A 13,571-nucleotide genomic window follows, 5' to 3' on the forward strand; every position below is an offset into this window, starting at 1 on the left:
GAAGCCAAAGGACCCAGATTTTTTTCCTGGTAGAAAGAACTGCTGTTCCCTTTTTTCAGTCCTGTGCTGCAATGGCCGGTCCCACCTCCAGAAAACTTTACTCCAGATGAAGATTTCTGCCAGACAAAAGGCGCCACCACAGAAAGGTCTTTGCTGCCCAAGAAGTGCCCAGGCTACCCCAACAACTGCACCTCCATGACAAAACTTCCTGACTTTTTTTCCTGGTGGAAAGAACTGCTGTTCCTTTTTTCTACCCTGCTCTGCAATGACCGGTCCCACCTTTTAAAAAATTTAATCCAAATGAAGATTCCTGCCAGACAAAAGGTGCTACCACAAAAAACTCTACCTTCCCAAGAAGTTTCCAGGCTGCACAAACTACACCTGAAGTCAAAGCTTCCAGATTTTTTCCTGGTGGAAAGAGCTGCTTTTCCCTTTTTTAAGCTCTGCGCTGCAATGGCCGGCCCCACCTCCTGGAAAATTGAATCCAAATGAAGATTCCTGCCAGACAAAAGGTGCCACTACAGAAAGGTCTTTGCTGCCCAAGAAGTGCCCAGGCTGTCCCAAAATCTACACCTCAAAGACAAAGCTTCCAGAATTTTTTCCTGGTGGAAAGAGCTGCTGTTCCCTTTTTTCAGTCCTGTTCTGTAATGCCGGTCCCACCTCCTGAGAAATTGAATCCAACTAAAGATTCCTGCCAGAGAAATGGTGCCACCACAGAAAGGTCTTTGCTGCCCCAGAAGTGCCCAGGCTGCCCCACCAACTTCACCTCAAAGCCAAAGCTTCCAGACTTTTTTCCTGGTGGAAAGAGCTGCTGTTCCCTTTTTTCAGCCCTGCTCTGCAATGGCCGGTCCCACCTCCTGGAAAATTGACTACAAATGAAGATTCCTGCCAGACAAAAGGGGCCACCGCAGGAATCTCTTGCTGCCCAAAAAGTGCCCAGGCTGCCCCAAGAACTGCACCTGAAGCCAAAGGATTCAGACTTTTTTTCCCGGTAGAAAGAGCTGCTGTTCCCTTTTTTCAAGCCTGTTCTTCAATGGCCGGTCCCACCTCCAGAAAACTTTACTCCAAATGAAGATTCCTGCCAGACAAATGGTGCCACCATAGAAAGGTCTTTGCTGCCCCAGAAGTGCCCAGACTGCCCCAAGAACTGCACCTGAAGCCAAAGGATCCAGACTTTTTTTCCTGGTGGAAAGAGCTGCTGTTCCCTTTTTTCAGACCTGCTCTACAATGGCCGGTCCCACCTCCTGGAAAATTGAATCCAAATGAAGATTCCTGCCAGACAAATGGTGCCACCACAGAAAGGTCTTTGCTGCCCAAGAAGTGCCCAGGCTGCCGAAAGAACTGCACCTGAAGCCAAAGCTTCCAGACTTTTTTTTCCTTAGGGAAAGAGCTGCTGTTCCCTATTTTCGGACCTGTGCTGCAAGGGCCGTTCCCACTTCCAGAAAACTTTACTCCAGATGAAGATTCCTGCCAGACAAAAGGTGCCACCACAGAAAGGTCTTGATGCCCCAGAAGTGCCCAGGCTGCCCCACCAACTACACCTGAAACCAAAGCTTCCAGAATTTTTTCCTGGTGGAAAGAGCTGCTGTTCCCTTTTTTCAGCCCTGCGCTGCAATGGCCGGTCCAACCTCCTGGAAAATTGAATCCGACTGAAGATTCCTGCCATACAAAAGGTGCCACCACAGAGAACTCATCTATCCCAAGAAGTGCCAAGGCTGCCCCACCAACTGCACCTCAAAGCCAAAGGATCCAGGCTTTTTTCCTGGTGGAAAGAGCTGCTGTTCCCGTTTTTCAGGCCTGCTCTACAATGGCCGGTCCCACCTCCTGAAAAATTTAATCCAAATGAAGATTCCTGCCAGACAAATGGTGCCACCACAGAAAGGTCTTTGCTGCCCAAGAAGTGCCCAGGCTGCCGAAAGAACTGCACCTGAAGCCAAAGCTTCCAGACTTTTTTTCCTGGTGGAAAGAGCTGCTGTTCCCTTTTTTCAGACCTGTGCTGCAGTGGTCGGTCCCACCTCCTGAGAAATTTAACCCAAATGAATATTCCTGCCAGACAAAATTTGCCACTACAAAAAACTCTTGCTGCCCAAGAAGTGCCCAGGCTGCCCCACCAACTACTCCTGAAGCCAAAGGATCCAGACTTTTTTTCCTTAGGGAAAGAGCTGCTGTTCCCTTTTTTCAGGCCTGCGCTGTAATAGCCGGTCCCACCTTTTTAAAAACTGAATCCTACTGAAGATTCCTGCCAGAAAAAAGGTACCACCACAGAAAATTCATCTATCCCAAGAAGTGCCCAGGCTGCCCCACCAACTTCACCTCAAAGCCAAAGGATCCAGACTTTTTTTCCTCAGGGAAAGAGCTGCTGTTCCCTTTTTTCAGTCCTGCGCTGCAATGGCCGGTCCCACCTCCTGGAAAATTGAATCCGACTGAAGATTCCTGCCAGACAAAAGGTGCCACTACAGAAAACATTTCCTGCCCAAGAAGTGCGCAGGCTGCCCCAACAACTGCACCTGGAACCAAAGGATCCAGACTTTTTTTCCTGGTGGAAAGAGCTGCTGTTCCCTTTTTTCAGCCCTGCTCTGCAATGGCAAGTCCCACCTTTTTAAAAACTGAATCCTACTGAAGATTTCTGCCAGAAAAAAGGTGCCACCACAAAAAACTCATCTATCCCAAGAAGTACCCAGGCTGCAACAACTACACCTGTAGGCAAAGGATCCAGACTTTTTTTCCTAAGGGAAAGAGCTGCTGTTCCCTTTTTTAAGCTCTGCGCTGCAATGACCGGTCCCACCTCTTGGAAAATTGAATCCAAATGAAGATTCCTGCCAGAGAAAAGGTGCCACTACAGAAAGGTCTTTGGTGCCCAAGAAGTGCCCAGGCTGCCCCAAAATCTGCACCTCAAAGCCAAAGGTACCAGACATTTTTTCCTGGTGGAAAGAGCTGCTGTTCCCTTTTTTCAGACCTGCTCTACAATGGCCGGTCACACCTCCTGGAAAATTGAATCCAAATGAAGATTCCTGCCAGACAAAAGGTGCTACCACAGAAAGGTCTTTGCTGCCCAAGAAGTGCCCAGGCTGCCCCAAGAACTGCACCTGAAGCCAAAGGATCCAGACTTTTTTTCCTGGTGGAAAGAGCTGCTGTTCCCTTTTTTCAGACCTGTTCTACAATGACCGGTCCCACCTCCTGGAAAATTGAATCCAAATAAAGATTCCTGCCAGACAAATGGTGCCACCACAGAAAGGTCTTGATGCCCAAGAAGTGCCCAGGCTGCCGAAAGAACTGCACCTGAAGCCAAAGCTTCCAGACTTTTTTTCCTGGTGGAAAGAGCTGCTGTTCCCTTTTTTCAGACCTGTGCTGCAATGGCCGTTCCCACTTCCAGAAAACTTTACTCGAGATGAAGATTCCTGCCAGACAAAAGGTGCCACCACAGAAAGGTCTTGATGCCCAAGAAGTTCTTAGGCTGCCCCACCAACTACACCTGAAGCCAAAGCTTCCAGAATTTTTTCCTGGTGGAAAGAGCTGCTGTTCCCTTTTTTCAGCCCTGTGCTGCAGTGGTCGGTCCCACATCCTGAGAAATTTAATCCAAATGAAGATTCCTGCCAGACAAAATTTGCCACTACAAAAAACTCTTGCTGCCCAAGCAGTGCCCAGGCTGCCCCACCAACTACACCTCAAAACCAAAGGATCCAGACTTTTTTTCCTGGTGGAAAGAGCAGCTGTTCCGTTTTTTCTGCCCTGCGCTGCAATGGCCGGTCCCACCTCCTGAGAAATTTAACCCAAATGAATATTCCTGCCAGACAAAATTTGCCACTACAAAAAACTCTTGCTGCCCAAGAAGTGCCCAGGCTGCCCCACCAACTACTCCTGAAGCCAAAGGATCCAGACTTTTTTTCCTTAGGGAAAGAGCTGCTGTTCCCTTTTTTCAGGCCTGCGCTGCAATGGCCGGTCCCACCTTTTTAAAAACTGAATCCTACTGAAGATTCCTGCCAGAAAAAAGGTGCCACCACAGAAAATTCATCTATCCCAAGAAGTTCCCAGGCTGCAACAACTACACCTGTAGGCAAAGGATCCAGACTTTTTTTCCTCAGGGAAAGAGCTGCTGTTCCCTTTTTTCAGTCCTGCGCTGCAATGGCCGGTCCCACCTCCTGGAAAATTGAATCCGACTGAAGATTCCTGCCAGACAAAAGGTGCCACTACAGAAAACATTTCCTGCCCAAGAAGTACCCAGGCTGCCCCAACAACTGCACCTGGAACCAAAGGATCCAGACTTTTTTTCCTGGTGGAAAGAGCTGCTGTTCCCTTTTTTCAGCCCTGCTCTGCAATGGCCAGTCCCACCTTGTAAAAAATTGAATGCAAATGAAGATTCCTGCCAGACAAAAGGTACCACCACAGAAAGGTCTTGATGCCCAAGAAGTGCCCAGGCTGCCCCAAGAACTGCACCTGACGCCAAAAGATCCAGACTTTTTTTCCTGGTGGAAAGAGCTGCTGTTCCCTTTTTTCAGCCCTGCTACAATGGCTCGTCCCACCTCCTGCAAAATTTACTCTAAATGAAGACTCCTGCCAGACAAAAGGTGCCGCCACAAAAAACTCTTCCTTCCCAAGAAGTTCCCAGGCTGCACAAACTACACCTGAAGCCAAAGCTTCCAGATTTTTTCCTGGTGGAAAGAGCTGCTGTTCCCATATTTTAGCCCTGCACTGTAATGGCCGGTCCCACTTACTGAAAAATTGAATCCAAGTGAAGATTCCTGCCAGACAAAAGTTGCCCCCACAGAAAGCTCCTGCTGCCCATGAAGTGCCCAGGCTGCACCAACTACACCTGAAGCCGAAGGGGAAAAGTCGAAGCTCTTTATGGAAAGAGCTGCTGTTCCCTTTTTTCAGCCCTGCTCTGCAATGGCCGGTCCCACCTTTTGAAAAATTGAATACAAATGAAGATTCCTGCCAGACAAAAGGTGCCACCACAGAAAGCACTTTGCTGCCCAAGAAGTGCCCAGGCTGCCCCAACAACTGTACCTTGTGATAGGTAACAAGACTATAAATTTAGGTTGCAAGGTATAAAAGATTTTTTAATGCCACAAACAAGCAAAAACGGCTATCCGGGCGACAAGAGGAAACCCCTGTTCCTGCCGCAGTCCACAAGGGGGAACAAAAACAGCACTTATTTTACCCTTCTTTTCCACCTCCCCCCCAAAGTCATGTCATCAGTCCATTGGTGGAGATTTCACGGGCTGCATCCTGCTTGGTTCCCTCTTCGCGGGCCAACTCTGGGTTGGTTCCTCCTTTCACAGGCCATCTCCGTTGCTGAGGGGTGTCCACCAATAATTTTAAAGTCATTAGTCTCTATTAGGCCGTGGTTCTGGAAACTTCCATCAGGATGACGGTTGATCGCCCGGACTCCTCGTGGCCGACCCCTCCGTATTGCTCCCCATTAATATGCTTAGAACAAACAGCTTCAAAGTACAATATGCTAAATCATCATTGCGTTGTGGTTAATCAGTTTGCAGCTTACAGAACTTGTGGTTAGGCATTGCATAACACTCTAACTTGTGATTCCAACAAAGCAGTTAACACAATATAATAGCTTTATTAACTCTTTCTCTCATTTGAACAGCAAATTTCTTTAGATCACTTATAACACTGCTCCTCGCAGGTAGGATTTGGGTCTGGGGGTCTCAGTTTTGGTGTGTGGGGGGTCTCAGTTTGGGTCTGAGTGGTCTCTGGGGTGTCAGCTTGGGTCAGGGGGTCTCAGGCTTTGGGTCTGGGAGTCTCAGGGGTCCCAAGGCCTCAGTTTTGGTCTGGGGGCCTTGGTTCTGGGGGTCTTAGTTTGGGTCTGGGGATCTCAGCTTTTGGGTCTGGGGGGCTCAGGATTTGGGTCTGGGGGTCTCAGTTTGGCTCTGGGGATCTCAGGTTTTGGGTCTGGGGGGCTCAGGATTTGGGTCTGGGGGTCTCAGTTTGGCTCTGGGGATCTCAGGTTTTGGGTCTGGGGGTCTCAGTTTGGGTCAGGGAGGTTTAGGGTTTGGGTCTAGGGGGCTCAGTTTGGGTCAGGGGGGCTCAGTTTGGGTCCGAGGGGCTCAGGATTTGGATCTGGGGGTCTCGGGGATCCCAAGGTCTCCATTTGGGTTTGGGGGTCTCAGGGTTTGGGTCTGGGGGGTCTCAGGGGGTCTCAGCATCAGGTTTTGTCCCCCACACCTGTGTCAAAATGTCCCCCGCCACCCCAACCAGTATTTCCTGTTCCCAAACTGGGACAGGGAACCGAAACTGGGAGGGGGAAGGGGGGGAACTGGGAGGGGCTGGGGGGCGCCCAATGACCTTCAGATGGGTCTGGGGGACCCCCAAAGACCCCTCACTGTTCTGGGAACTCCCAAAGACCCCCCCCAGAAGGGACAGGGACCCCCAATGACCCCCTCAGGGTCAGTCGCCCTCCATGGGGGTTGGGGGGCACTGGTGACCTCCCCTAACCCCCCCTCTGTCCCCGCAGGCTCCCAGTGCTCCCAGACCCCCCCCGAAGGCTGCGCCCCGTGCATGACCCCTGGAGCCCCCCGAGACGCCGACCCCCGTGACCGTGACCACCGGGAGCCCCCCGAGCCCCTCCTGCTCCCCGGCCCCGCCCCGGGGGTGGCTCCGGGTGGGGGGGGGCCCCCCTCCCGCGAGGGGCCCGTGGGGACCCCCCTGACCCTCGAGTGCCACTTCCGAGGCCCCCCCGACACCGCCCTGACCTGGCTCCAGGCGTGTCCCCCCGGGCTTGGGGAGGTCCCCCGGAGCTGCCCCTGGCCCCAGGAGGTGGTGGCCACCCGGGGGGGCCGCCGGATGGAGCGGGCGGTGCAGGAAGGGGGGGGAAGCTCCACCCTGACCTTCCCCAAACTGTCCCACAACGACTCCGGGCTCTTCTTCTGCCGCGTGGAGTCCGGGGGGGAGACGGCCCAGAGCTGCGGCACCTTCGTCAGGGTCCTCGGTGAGTGGGGGGCGCGGGGGGGTCTCACCCGGGTCACTCGGCCCCTCCCGGTGCCCCCAGCATGGTACCAGTATAGCCCAGTCCCTCCCGGTTTAACCCCCTCCATCCCAGTCCCCTCCAAGGGTATCCCAGTGCCCCCCAGCCCTGCAGCACCTTCGGGAGGGTCCTGGGGGTCTCGGGGGGATCGAGGGGGCTGGGGGGTCTCATCTGAGTCACTGATCTTTCCCAGTCCATCCTAGTCCCCTCCCAGTATAACCCAGTCCATCCCAGTCCCCTCCCAGTATAACCTAGTGCTACCACAAGCCCCCCCAGTCCATCCCAGTGCCCTGCAGTGCCCCCCAGTCCATCCCAGTTATTCCCAGTAACCCCTTTGAGCCCTTCTCAGTGCCCTCCAGTCCCACTCCAGTCTGTCCCAGTCACTCCCAGTATCTCTCTTGAGTCCCTCCCAGTGCCCTCCCAGCATAACCCAGTGCCCTCCAGTCCCTCCCAGTATAACCCAGTGCCCTCCCAGTATAGCCCAGGCCCTCCCAGTATAACCCAGTGCCCTGCACTCCCTCCCAGTATACCCAGTCCCTCCCAGTGTAACCCAGTCCCTCCCAGTTACCCAGTCCCGTTCCCACAGAGCCAGTTCCCGCCCCGTTCCTGGCGCTGAGGGAGAGCACCAAGAACCGGATCCTGACGGCGCAGGGGGTGCTGCTGCTGCTCTGCTCGGCCGGGCCGGGGCTGCTGCTGCTGCTCAGGGTGGGACACTGGGACAAACTGGGACAACTGGGACAGGGGGACACCAACTGGGACACTGGGACACCAACTGGGACACCCAACTGGGACACTGGGACACCAACTGGGACACTGGGACAACTGGGACAGGGGGACACCAACTGGGACACCCAACTGGGACACTGAGACACCAACTAGGACACTGGGACACCAACTGGGACACCCAACTGGGACACTGAGACACCAACTAGGACACTGGGACACCAACTGAGACACTGGGACAACTGGGACACCCAACTGGGACACTGGGACACCCAACTGGGACACTGGGACAACTGGGACAGGGGGACACCAACTGGGACACTGGGACCCCCAGTTCTGTCACTGGGACCCCCAATTGGACACTGGGACCCCCAGTTGGGACACTGGGGACACCAACTGGAACTTTGGGACCCCTAAATAGGACACTGGGGACACCAACTGGGACACTGGGGACACCTAATTAGGACATTGGGGACACCAACTTGGACACTGGGGACACCAGCTGGGACACTGGGGACACCAGGTGGGACATTGGGTCCCGTAAATGGGACACTGGGGACACCAATTGAGACATTGGGGACATTAATTGAGACCCTGGGGACACCAATTGCCCCCCGGGTCCCCCAAAATCCCCCCCTGGGTAACCTCAATCCTCCCCAACCCCCCAACCCCCCCTGGTACCCCCAATTCCCCCCTGGATGCCCCAAAACCCCTTCAACGCCCCCCGTACCTCCCAGTTCCCCCCAAATCCCCCCCAGTTCCCCCCAACCTCCTCCTGCCATCCCCAAATCCCCCCAGTCCTCCCCAGAGACACCCACCCCCCCCTGGCCACCCCTAAATCCCCCTGGTGCCCCCAAAACCCCCCTGGCCACCCCTAAATCCCCCTGGTGCCCCCCAAAACCCCCCTGGCCACCCCAACCCCCTCCGGCCACCCCTAGTTTTCCCCTGTCACCCCTTAATTCCTCCTTGGTGCCTCCAAACCCCACCCGGCCACCCCAAAACCCCCCTGGAGTCCCCCCAAACACCCCCCGGCCACCCCAAAACCCCCCTGTGCCCTCTTTTCCCCCCCTGGCCACCCCTAAATCCCCCCTGGTGCCCCCAGAAAACCCCCCCGGCCACCCCAAAACCCCCCTGTACTTCCAACCTCCCCGCCCCACCACCCCTAAATCTCCCCTGGTGCCCCTCAAAACCCCCCTGGCCACCCCAAAAATTCCCTGTGCCCCCTTTTTTCCCCCCTGGCCACCCCTAAACCCCCCCTGGCCACTCCAAACCCCCCCGTGCCCCCTGTTCCCCCCCCATAGAAGCGCTGGGCCAACGAGCAGCTGCTGCACCCCGAAAAAACCACATGCGAGGAGGAAAACCTCTACGAGGTGACGTTCTGGGGGCCCCCGCGCCCCAAAATCGTGCTGGGGGGGTCTATCAGCCCCTAAACCCCCCCAACCGACCCGAATCCCCCCCTTTCCTCGTTTTCAGGGGCTGCACCTGGACGAGTGTTCGATGTACGAGGACATTTCCCGGGGGGTCCAACCCACCTACCAGGATGTGAGGACCCTCCCCGGCGACTCCCAGCTGGAAAAGCCCTGAGGGACCCCCCGAAAAAGGGGGGTGGGACCCACCGGGAAGGGGTTTGGGACCCCCTGGCTCTGCTTGGCCCCCCCGATGCTCTGCTCTGGTGACAAAAGGCTGTGCTGACCCCCCCCAAAATAAAGCTGCTGCACTGCTGGATGGGTTCTGTGGGTTTTGGGGGGTTAGTTACTCATGTCAGTGCACAAACACCCCACAGATTGTGCCAGGAAGACACTGAGAACACACAGCCCTTTGAAATGGGATTTAGAGCAGTCAAGCTATTCCAGAGACAGGGGAATTGGTGTGGAACTAGAGTAGGGATGAAAAGCTGACACATGGATCCCCAGTGCTGGGGCACCTTTCTGTGGGTGCTGCAGGTGCTGGGCAAGGCTCACACAGCCCTTCCATAACACCCCCTCTTCCTGAGCCAAAATTGGCATTCTCCAGCCGGGCACAGTATCTGTTGGATTCAACCCGGGGGCGTTTTAATTTCCAGATATAACAACATCCTTTCCTTTAGTAAAGTCTCTGTTATTTCATAATTGAAGAGGTTTCTGTTTCCACTACACGTTTATCAAATGGAAGCAAAGAGAATGCCTGATACACAGCCCATCCTGAGACGTGGTTGGGCTGACAGCTGAGCTCTGTGAGCACCTTGAACCAGAATTTCAGCTCCTCTGTGAGCACCTGAGGGACAAAAAGCAGGGCTAATTTATCACCCATCAATCTACCAAAGTGTATAACCCCAGCCATGAGGGAACAACCTGACGGAGCAGACAAGGAGGAGCGAGCCTTTGCTCCTTTTAATGTAGGGCACTCAGCAGCAGGACTGAGTGACCAGAAGAAAATTTTTGGAAGTTTCTGCAGCTTGCTTTTGATCTCCCAAGGAAATTGTAGCTGGCTGGTAACGCTGTCATGTAAAAAAAAAAAACCAAAACTAATGCATAAATTTAAGGTGTTGAATATTTGTAATCTGTCAGATTTCATTTTGTCTTCAACGTGGCACCAAGGCTGTGGTCTTGCCCCAGTCTGCTTAGTTTGCAGTTAAATTCATCAGCTAATTGTGTTTAATGTCCTTTAGAGTATGAGTTCCTGCTGCTGTCACCTTTGGGGTGTGGTCCAGGTGGAGGGTTTGCAGCCTTTTGTCAGGGAAATGTCCCACTGAGACAAGGACACCACAGCCTCAGCCAAGAGGGCAAGCTGGGATCACCACCCTTCTGGTAGGGGAACAAATGAAGGTTTCTGGCAGCAAAAACAGGTTGTTTGTATCTGATTAAAGCTTGAGAAAAGCCATGAAATATGAGTGTGATAACCTTGGTATTACAGTTTGTGAAAGGCCATCCAGCCCTTCCCATTACACCAGTCAGAACTTCCCCTCATTTCACACTCCTAAATAAAAAAACCAAAATCACTCACTTTGTGACAACTATGTAATTGTGGTGTGGATACTGATATCACACTTGTAGGGTGAAGTGGAAGAGAAATATCTCACTCTAGTGTTTTTCCTGTAATCATGCATGATTTGCTCTGTTTTTCCCTAGCTTTCAATATCCAGGTTAACGTTGGTGTCCTGCTCACATACCCCATCCTGATCTCCATCGGCACAGTGCTCAGCGTCCCTGGAAATGCAGGTACCACGGCTGGTGGTGGAAAAATAACCCCACGGGCACACAGACAGCACAAGCAGTTTATTGTCCAAATACTCAAAATCTGTTGTCACCAGGGCAGGGGGTATACGTGGAAATTTATTCCAGAGTCCTGTCTTGTTGAATAGCCTCTGCCTCTGCTCTCCCACCCTCTCAGCCTCGCCGCTCCTGGGATTTGAGCATGTTTTCAAAGAAAAATCTATTTTTAGGGGGATGCAGGTCAGAGCTGCAGAACAATCAGTACCTGAAGGAGGCTGCCCAAGGGCTCAGGTGCCCTCTTGGTGCTGGTTGTGGGTCTGGGAGGCACCGACTCCAGCTCTCTGACCCACGTGCTGCTCTCTCCCAGTCCCTGGCCTGTGCAGCCCAAGGAAACATTCTGCTGGTGCAAACTGTTAAAGAGTTACCATAAAGTGCCTTCCCTCTCAGAGAAGAAATCATGGAATCATAGATTCATTAAGGTTGGAAAAGACCTTCAAAATCTCCAAGGAGATGGGAGGTTGGACCTCCAAGTCAAACCCTCAACAAAATATGCCCATGGCCAGTTAACCATATAGTGAAGTGCCACGTCTACTCACTTCTTGAACACTTTCAGGGATGGTGACTCCACCTCTTCCCTGAGGAGCCTGGTCCAGTCCTTAACCATTCTTCCAATTAATAAATATTTCCTAATATCCAACCTGAGGCCATTTCCACTTGCTCTATCACTTGTTACCTGAGAGGCAAACACCCACCTGTCTACAACCTCCTCTCAGGGAGTTGTAGAGAGTGAGAAGGTCACCCTGAGCCTCCTTTTCTCCAGGCTGAGCCCCCCCAGCTCCCTCAGCTGCTCCTCATAGACCCTTTCACATGGAAACCTTGAGGCTTGGATCCCACAAGGCTTCCTCAGAGCCTGCATGAGGTGGTGAGGGATGGAAGAGATGTGGCACTTCCAGTGCTGTGCTATCAGGTCAAAGCTGTTCTCTGAACTAAGGGTGCTGCTCGCTCTGAAGATCTGAGAACTGCATGGCCACTGTCACAGCCAGAGTGCAGCACATGGGTCACAGAGACGTGCCAGGCTGCTCTGATGCCATCATCCATATGTTGGAAATCAGAGACAAGGAAAAAACTAACAAAGGCAATTCAGCAATTGTGCTGAAACTCTCTCTGTCTGGGAAAAAGATAACAAAAAGACTGAAAATGCGGATTAATTAGCATGTGAAGCGAGCAATCAATAACCAATAGAAGATAGAATACTAATTAATGAAGAGGATTATGAAATTTATAGCCAATGAGCATTAATTCCTTTGTTTGCTAAAAATGCATAAAATAGTGAAAAGTATTGAAAGTGGGTGTGTGTGTCTGGTGGAGTGACCCCACAAGCACCCTGATAATAATGGTAATAGATTATTATTAAAGTATATAAATGCATAGAAATAACAAGGTAATAAAGTAATGCCTGCTTTCCAATACTAAAAAAATAGCTACAGAGCTTGATTTGTCCTGGTTTTGTTGACACATCCCACTGCTGGTTTGATGTTGTTGCTGTTGTTCTTGTTTCCTTCCCCGCAGCCGTGGATCTGGTGAAGCACAAAATGATCTTCAGCGTGGTGAGGTTGGGAGCCACCATCATCATCTGCATCGGGTTCCTGCTCATGCTGCTCCCCGAGGAATGGGACGAGATAACCCTGAGGTTCATCAACAGCCTGAAGGAGCAGAAGAGTGAGGATCACGCCGACGAGATCCCAGAGTCCAGCGTACACACGAGGAGCAGGAGCAGAGCTAACGGGACAGTGTCTGTACCACTGGCTTAGGGCTGGGGGACCTCCCCTGCACGCAGGTGTATATTCTGTGGATACAGCTGAAATCCCCTCACCACCTGTATGCTTAAAAAAAAATGACATTTAACCTGAACAAGGGATGGACTGTAAGATAAGAGAAATACATCTATAATAAATGTTTACATTTATACACTTATCGAGGAATGGGTGTAAATAACTACAATAAAATGTTTTGTAATAAAAAAGACATTTCTGCTGGCGTCTCAGTGAAGTGGTGGGTTTAAAATGTGGATCAAGTTTACACCATTTATCTCCTTTTGCTTTTGCCTTGAGAGGCATTCTCAAGGATACAAATCTTGGATATTTCCAGCCAAATCTCAGAATTGAACATCTCGACTTGCCTTCAATAAGGTGACCTTTCAGCAAGGTACTAGGTTTGGAAAACCATTTCAAACCTCTCCTGGCATTTTTGAGAATTCATTTGTGAAAGACCCTGATGTTCTCGTTTGCATTTGGAATTATTATCAGAAAATATCAGCAAAACATGAAGCCTCCATCCCAAACCATGCTGAGCTGTGCCTCTTTCTAACACCACCCTTCTAGAATTGGTGCTGGGATTTGGAAAAGCCAAAAATGATTTTATTCATCTCTTTTTCCCCCAGAAAAGCTGCACTCCCAGCTGCACGACAAGCTTCTCAGGAGACATGGAACACCCCAGATTGCCAGTGTCCTTGGGAAATTCCTATTTTCAGTTCCTATTTTCTAGGGCTTTGGGACAAACCAATATTTTTCTTAACCTCCACTGTGGAAAAGTCTTTCAAAAGCCAAAACAAATCAAACAACCTTCCAGTCTCTTCCCTAAGCCTATTGCTGTGTAATTTAGGCTGGTTTACAGCATTC

At 51.9% G+C, this 13,571-nt stretch overlaps 2 protein-coding genes across 2 annotated transcripts; both read left to right on the forward strand.

Moving 5' to 3' along the window:
• The first annotated feature begins 6,513 nt into the window (after window positions 1–6,513).
• On the forward strand, window positions 6,514–9,443 carry LOC127475021 (B-cell antigen receptor complex-associated protein alpha chain-like). Its single transcript, XM_051796323.1, has 5 exons — window positions 6,514–6,810; window positions 6,895–6,943; window positions 7,566–7,684; window positions 9,004–9,072; window positions 9,176–9,443. The coding sequence occupies exons 1-5, from the start codon at window positions 6,514–6,516 to the stop codon at window positions 9,284–9,286; spliced, it is 645 nt and encodes a 214-aa protein (XP_051652283.1). The 3' UTR covers window positions 9,287–9,443.
• Window positions 9,444–10,560: 1,117 nt separating this feature from the next.
• LOC127475022 (solute carrier family 35 member F4-like) lies at window positions 10,561–12,932 on the forward strand. The gene is made up of 3 exons (XM_051796324.1): window positions 10,561–10,585; window positions 10,810–10,899; window positions 12,463–12,932. Exons 1-3 carry the CDS (start codon window positions 10,561–10,563, stop codon window positions 12,702–12,704), a joined length of 357 nt encoding a protein of 118 aa, XP_051652284.1. The 3' UTR covers window positions 12,705–12,932.
• The last annotated feature ends 639 nt before the right edge of the window (window positions 12,933–13,571 follow it).

The sequence above is a fragment of the Manacus candei genome, unplaced genomic scaffold (assembly GCF_025592945.1).
Source record: "Manacus candei isolate 608988 ecotype Guabito, Panama unplaced genomic scaffold, ASM2559294v1 h1tg000045l, whole genome shotgun sequence".
NCBI classification, from domain to species: domain Eukaryota; kingdom Metazoa; phylum Chordata; class Aves; order Passeriformes; family Pipridae; genus Manacus; species Manacus candei.

Coding starts and splice junctions, on each gene's coding strand:
- LOC127475021 (XM_051796323.1), top strand. CDS start 6,514: ATGACCCCTGGAGCCCCCCGAGACGCCGACCCCCGTGACCGTGACCAC. Junction 6,811..6,894: donor GCCGCCGGATGGAGCGGGCG/GTGCAGGAAGGG, acceptor TGCCGCGTGGAG/TCCGGGGGGGAGACGGCCCA. Junction 6,944..7,565: donor CACCTTCGTCAGGGTCCTCG/GTGAGTGGGGGG, acceptor CCGTTCCCACAG/AGCCAGTTCCCGCCCCGTTC.
- LOC127475022 (XM_051796324.1), top strand. CDS start 10,561: ATGAAATATGAGTGTGATAACCTTG. Junction 10,586..10,809: donor ATATGAGTGTGATAACCTTG/GTATTACAGTTT, acceptor GTTTTTCCCTAG/CTTTCAATATCCAGGTTAAC. Junction 10,900..12,462: donor CAGCGTCCCTGGAAATGCAG/GTACCACGGCTG, acceptor CCTTCCCCGCAG/CCGTGGATCTGGTGAAGCAC.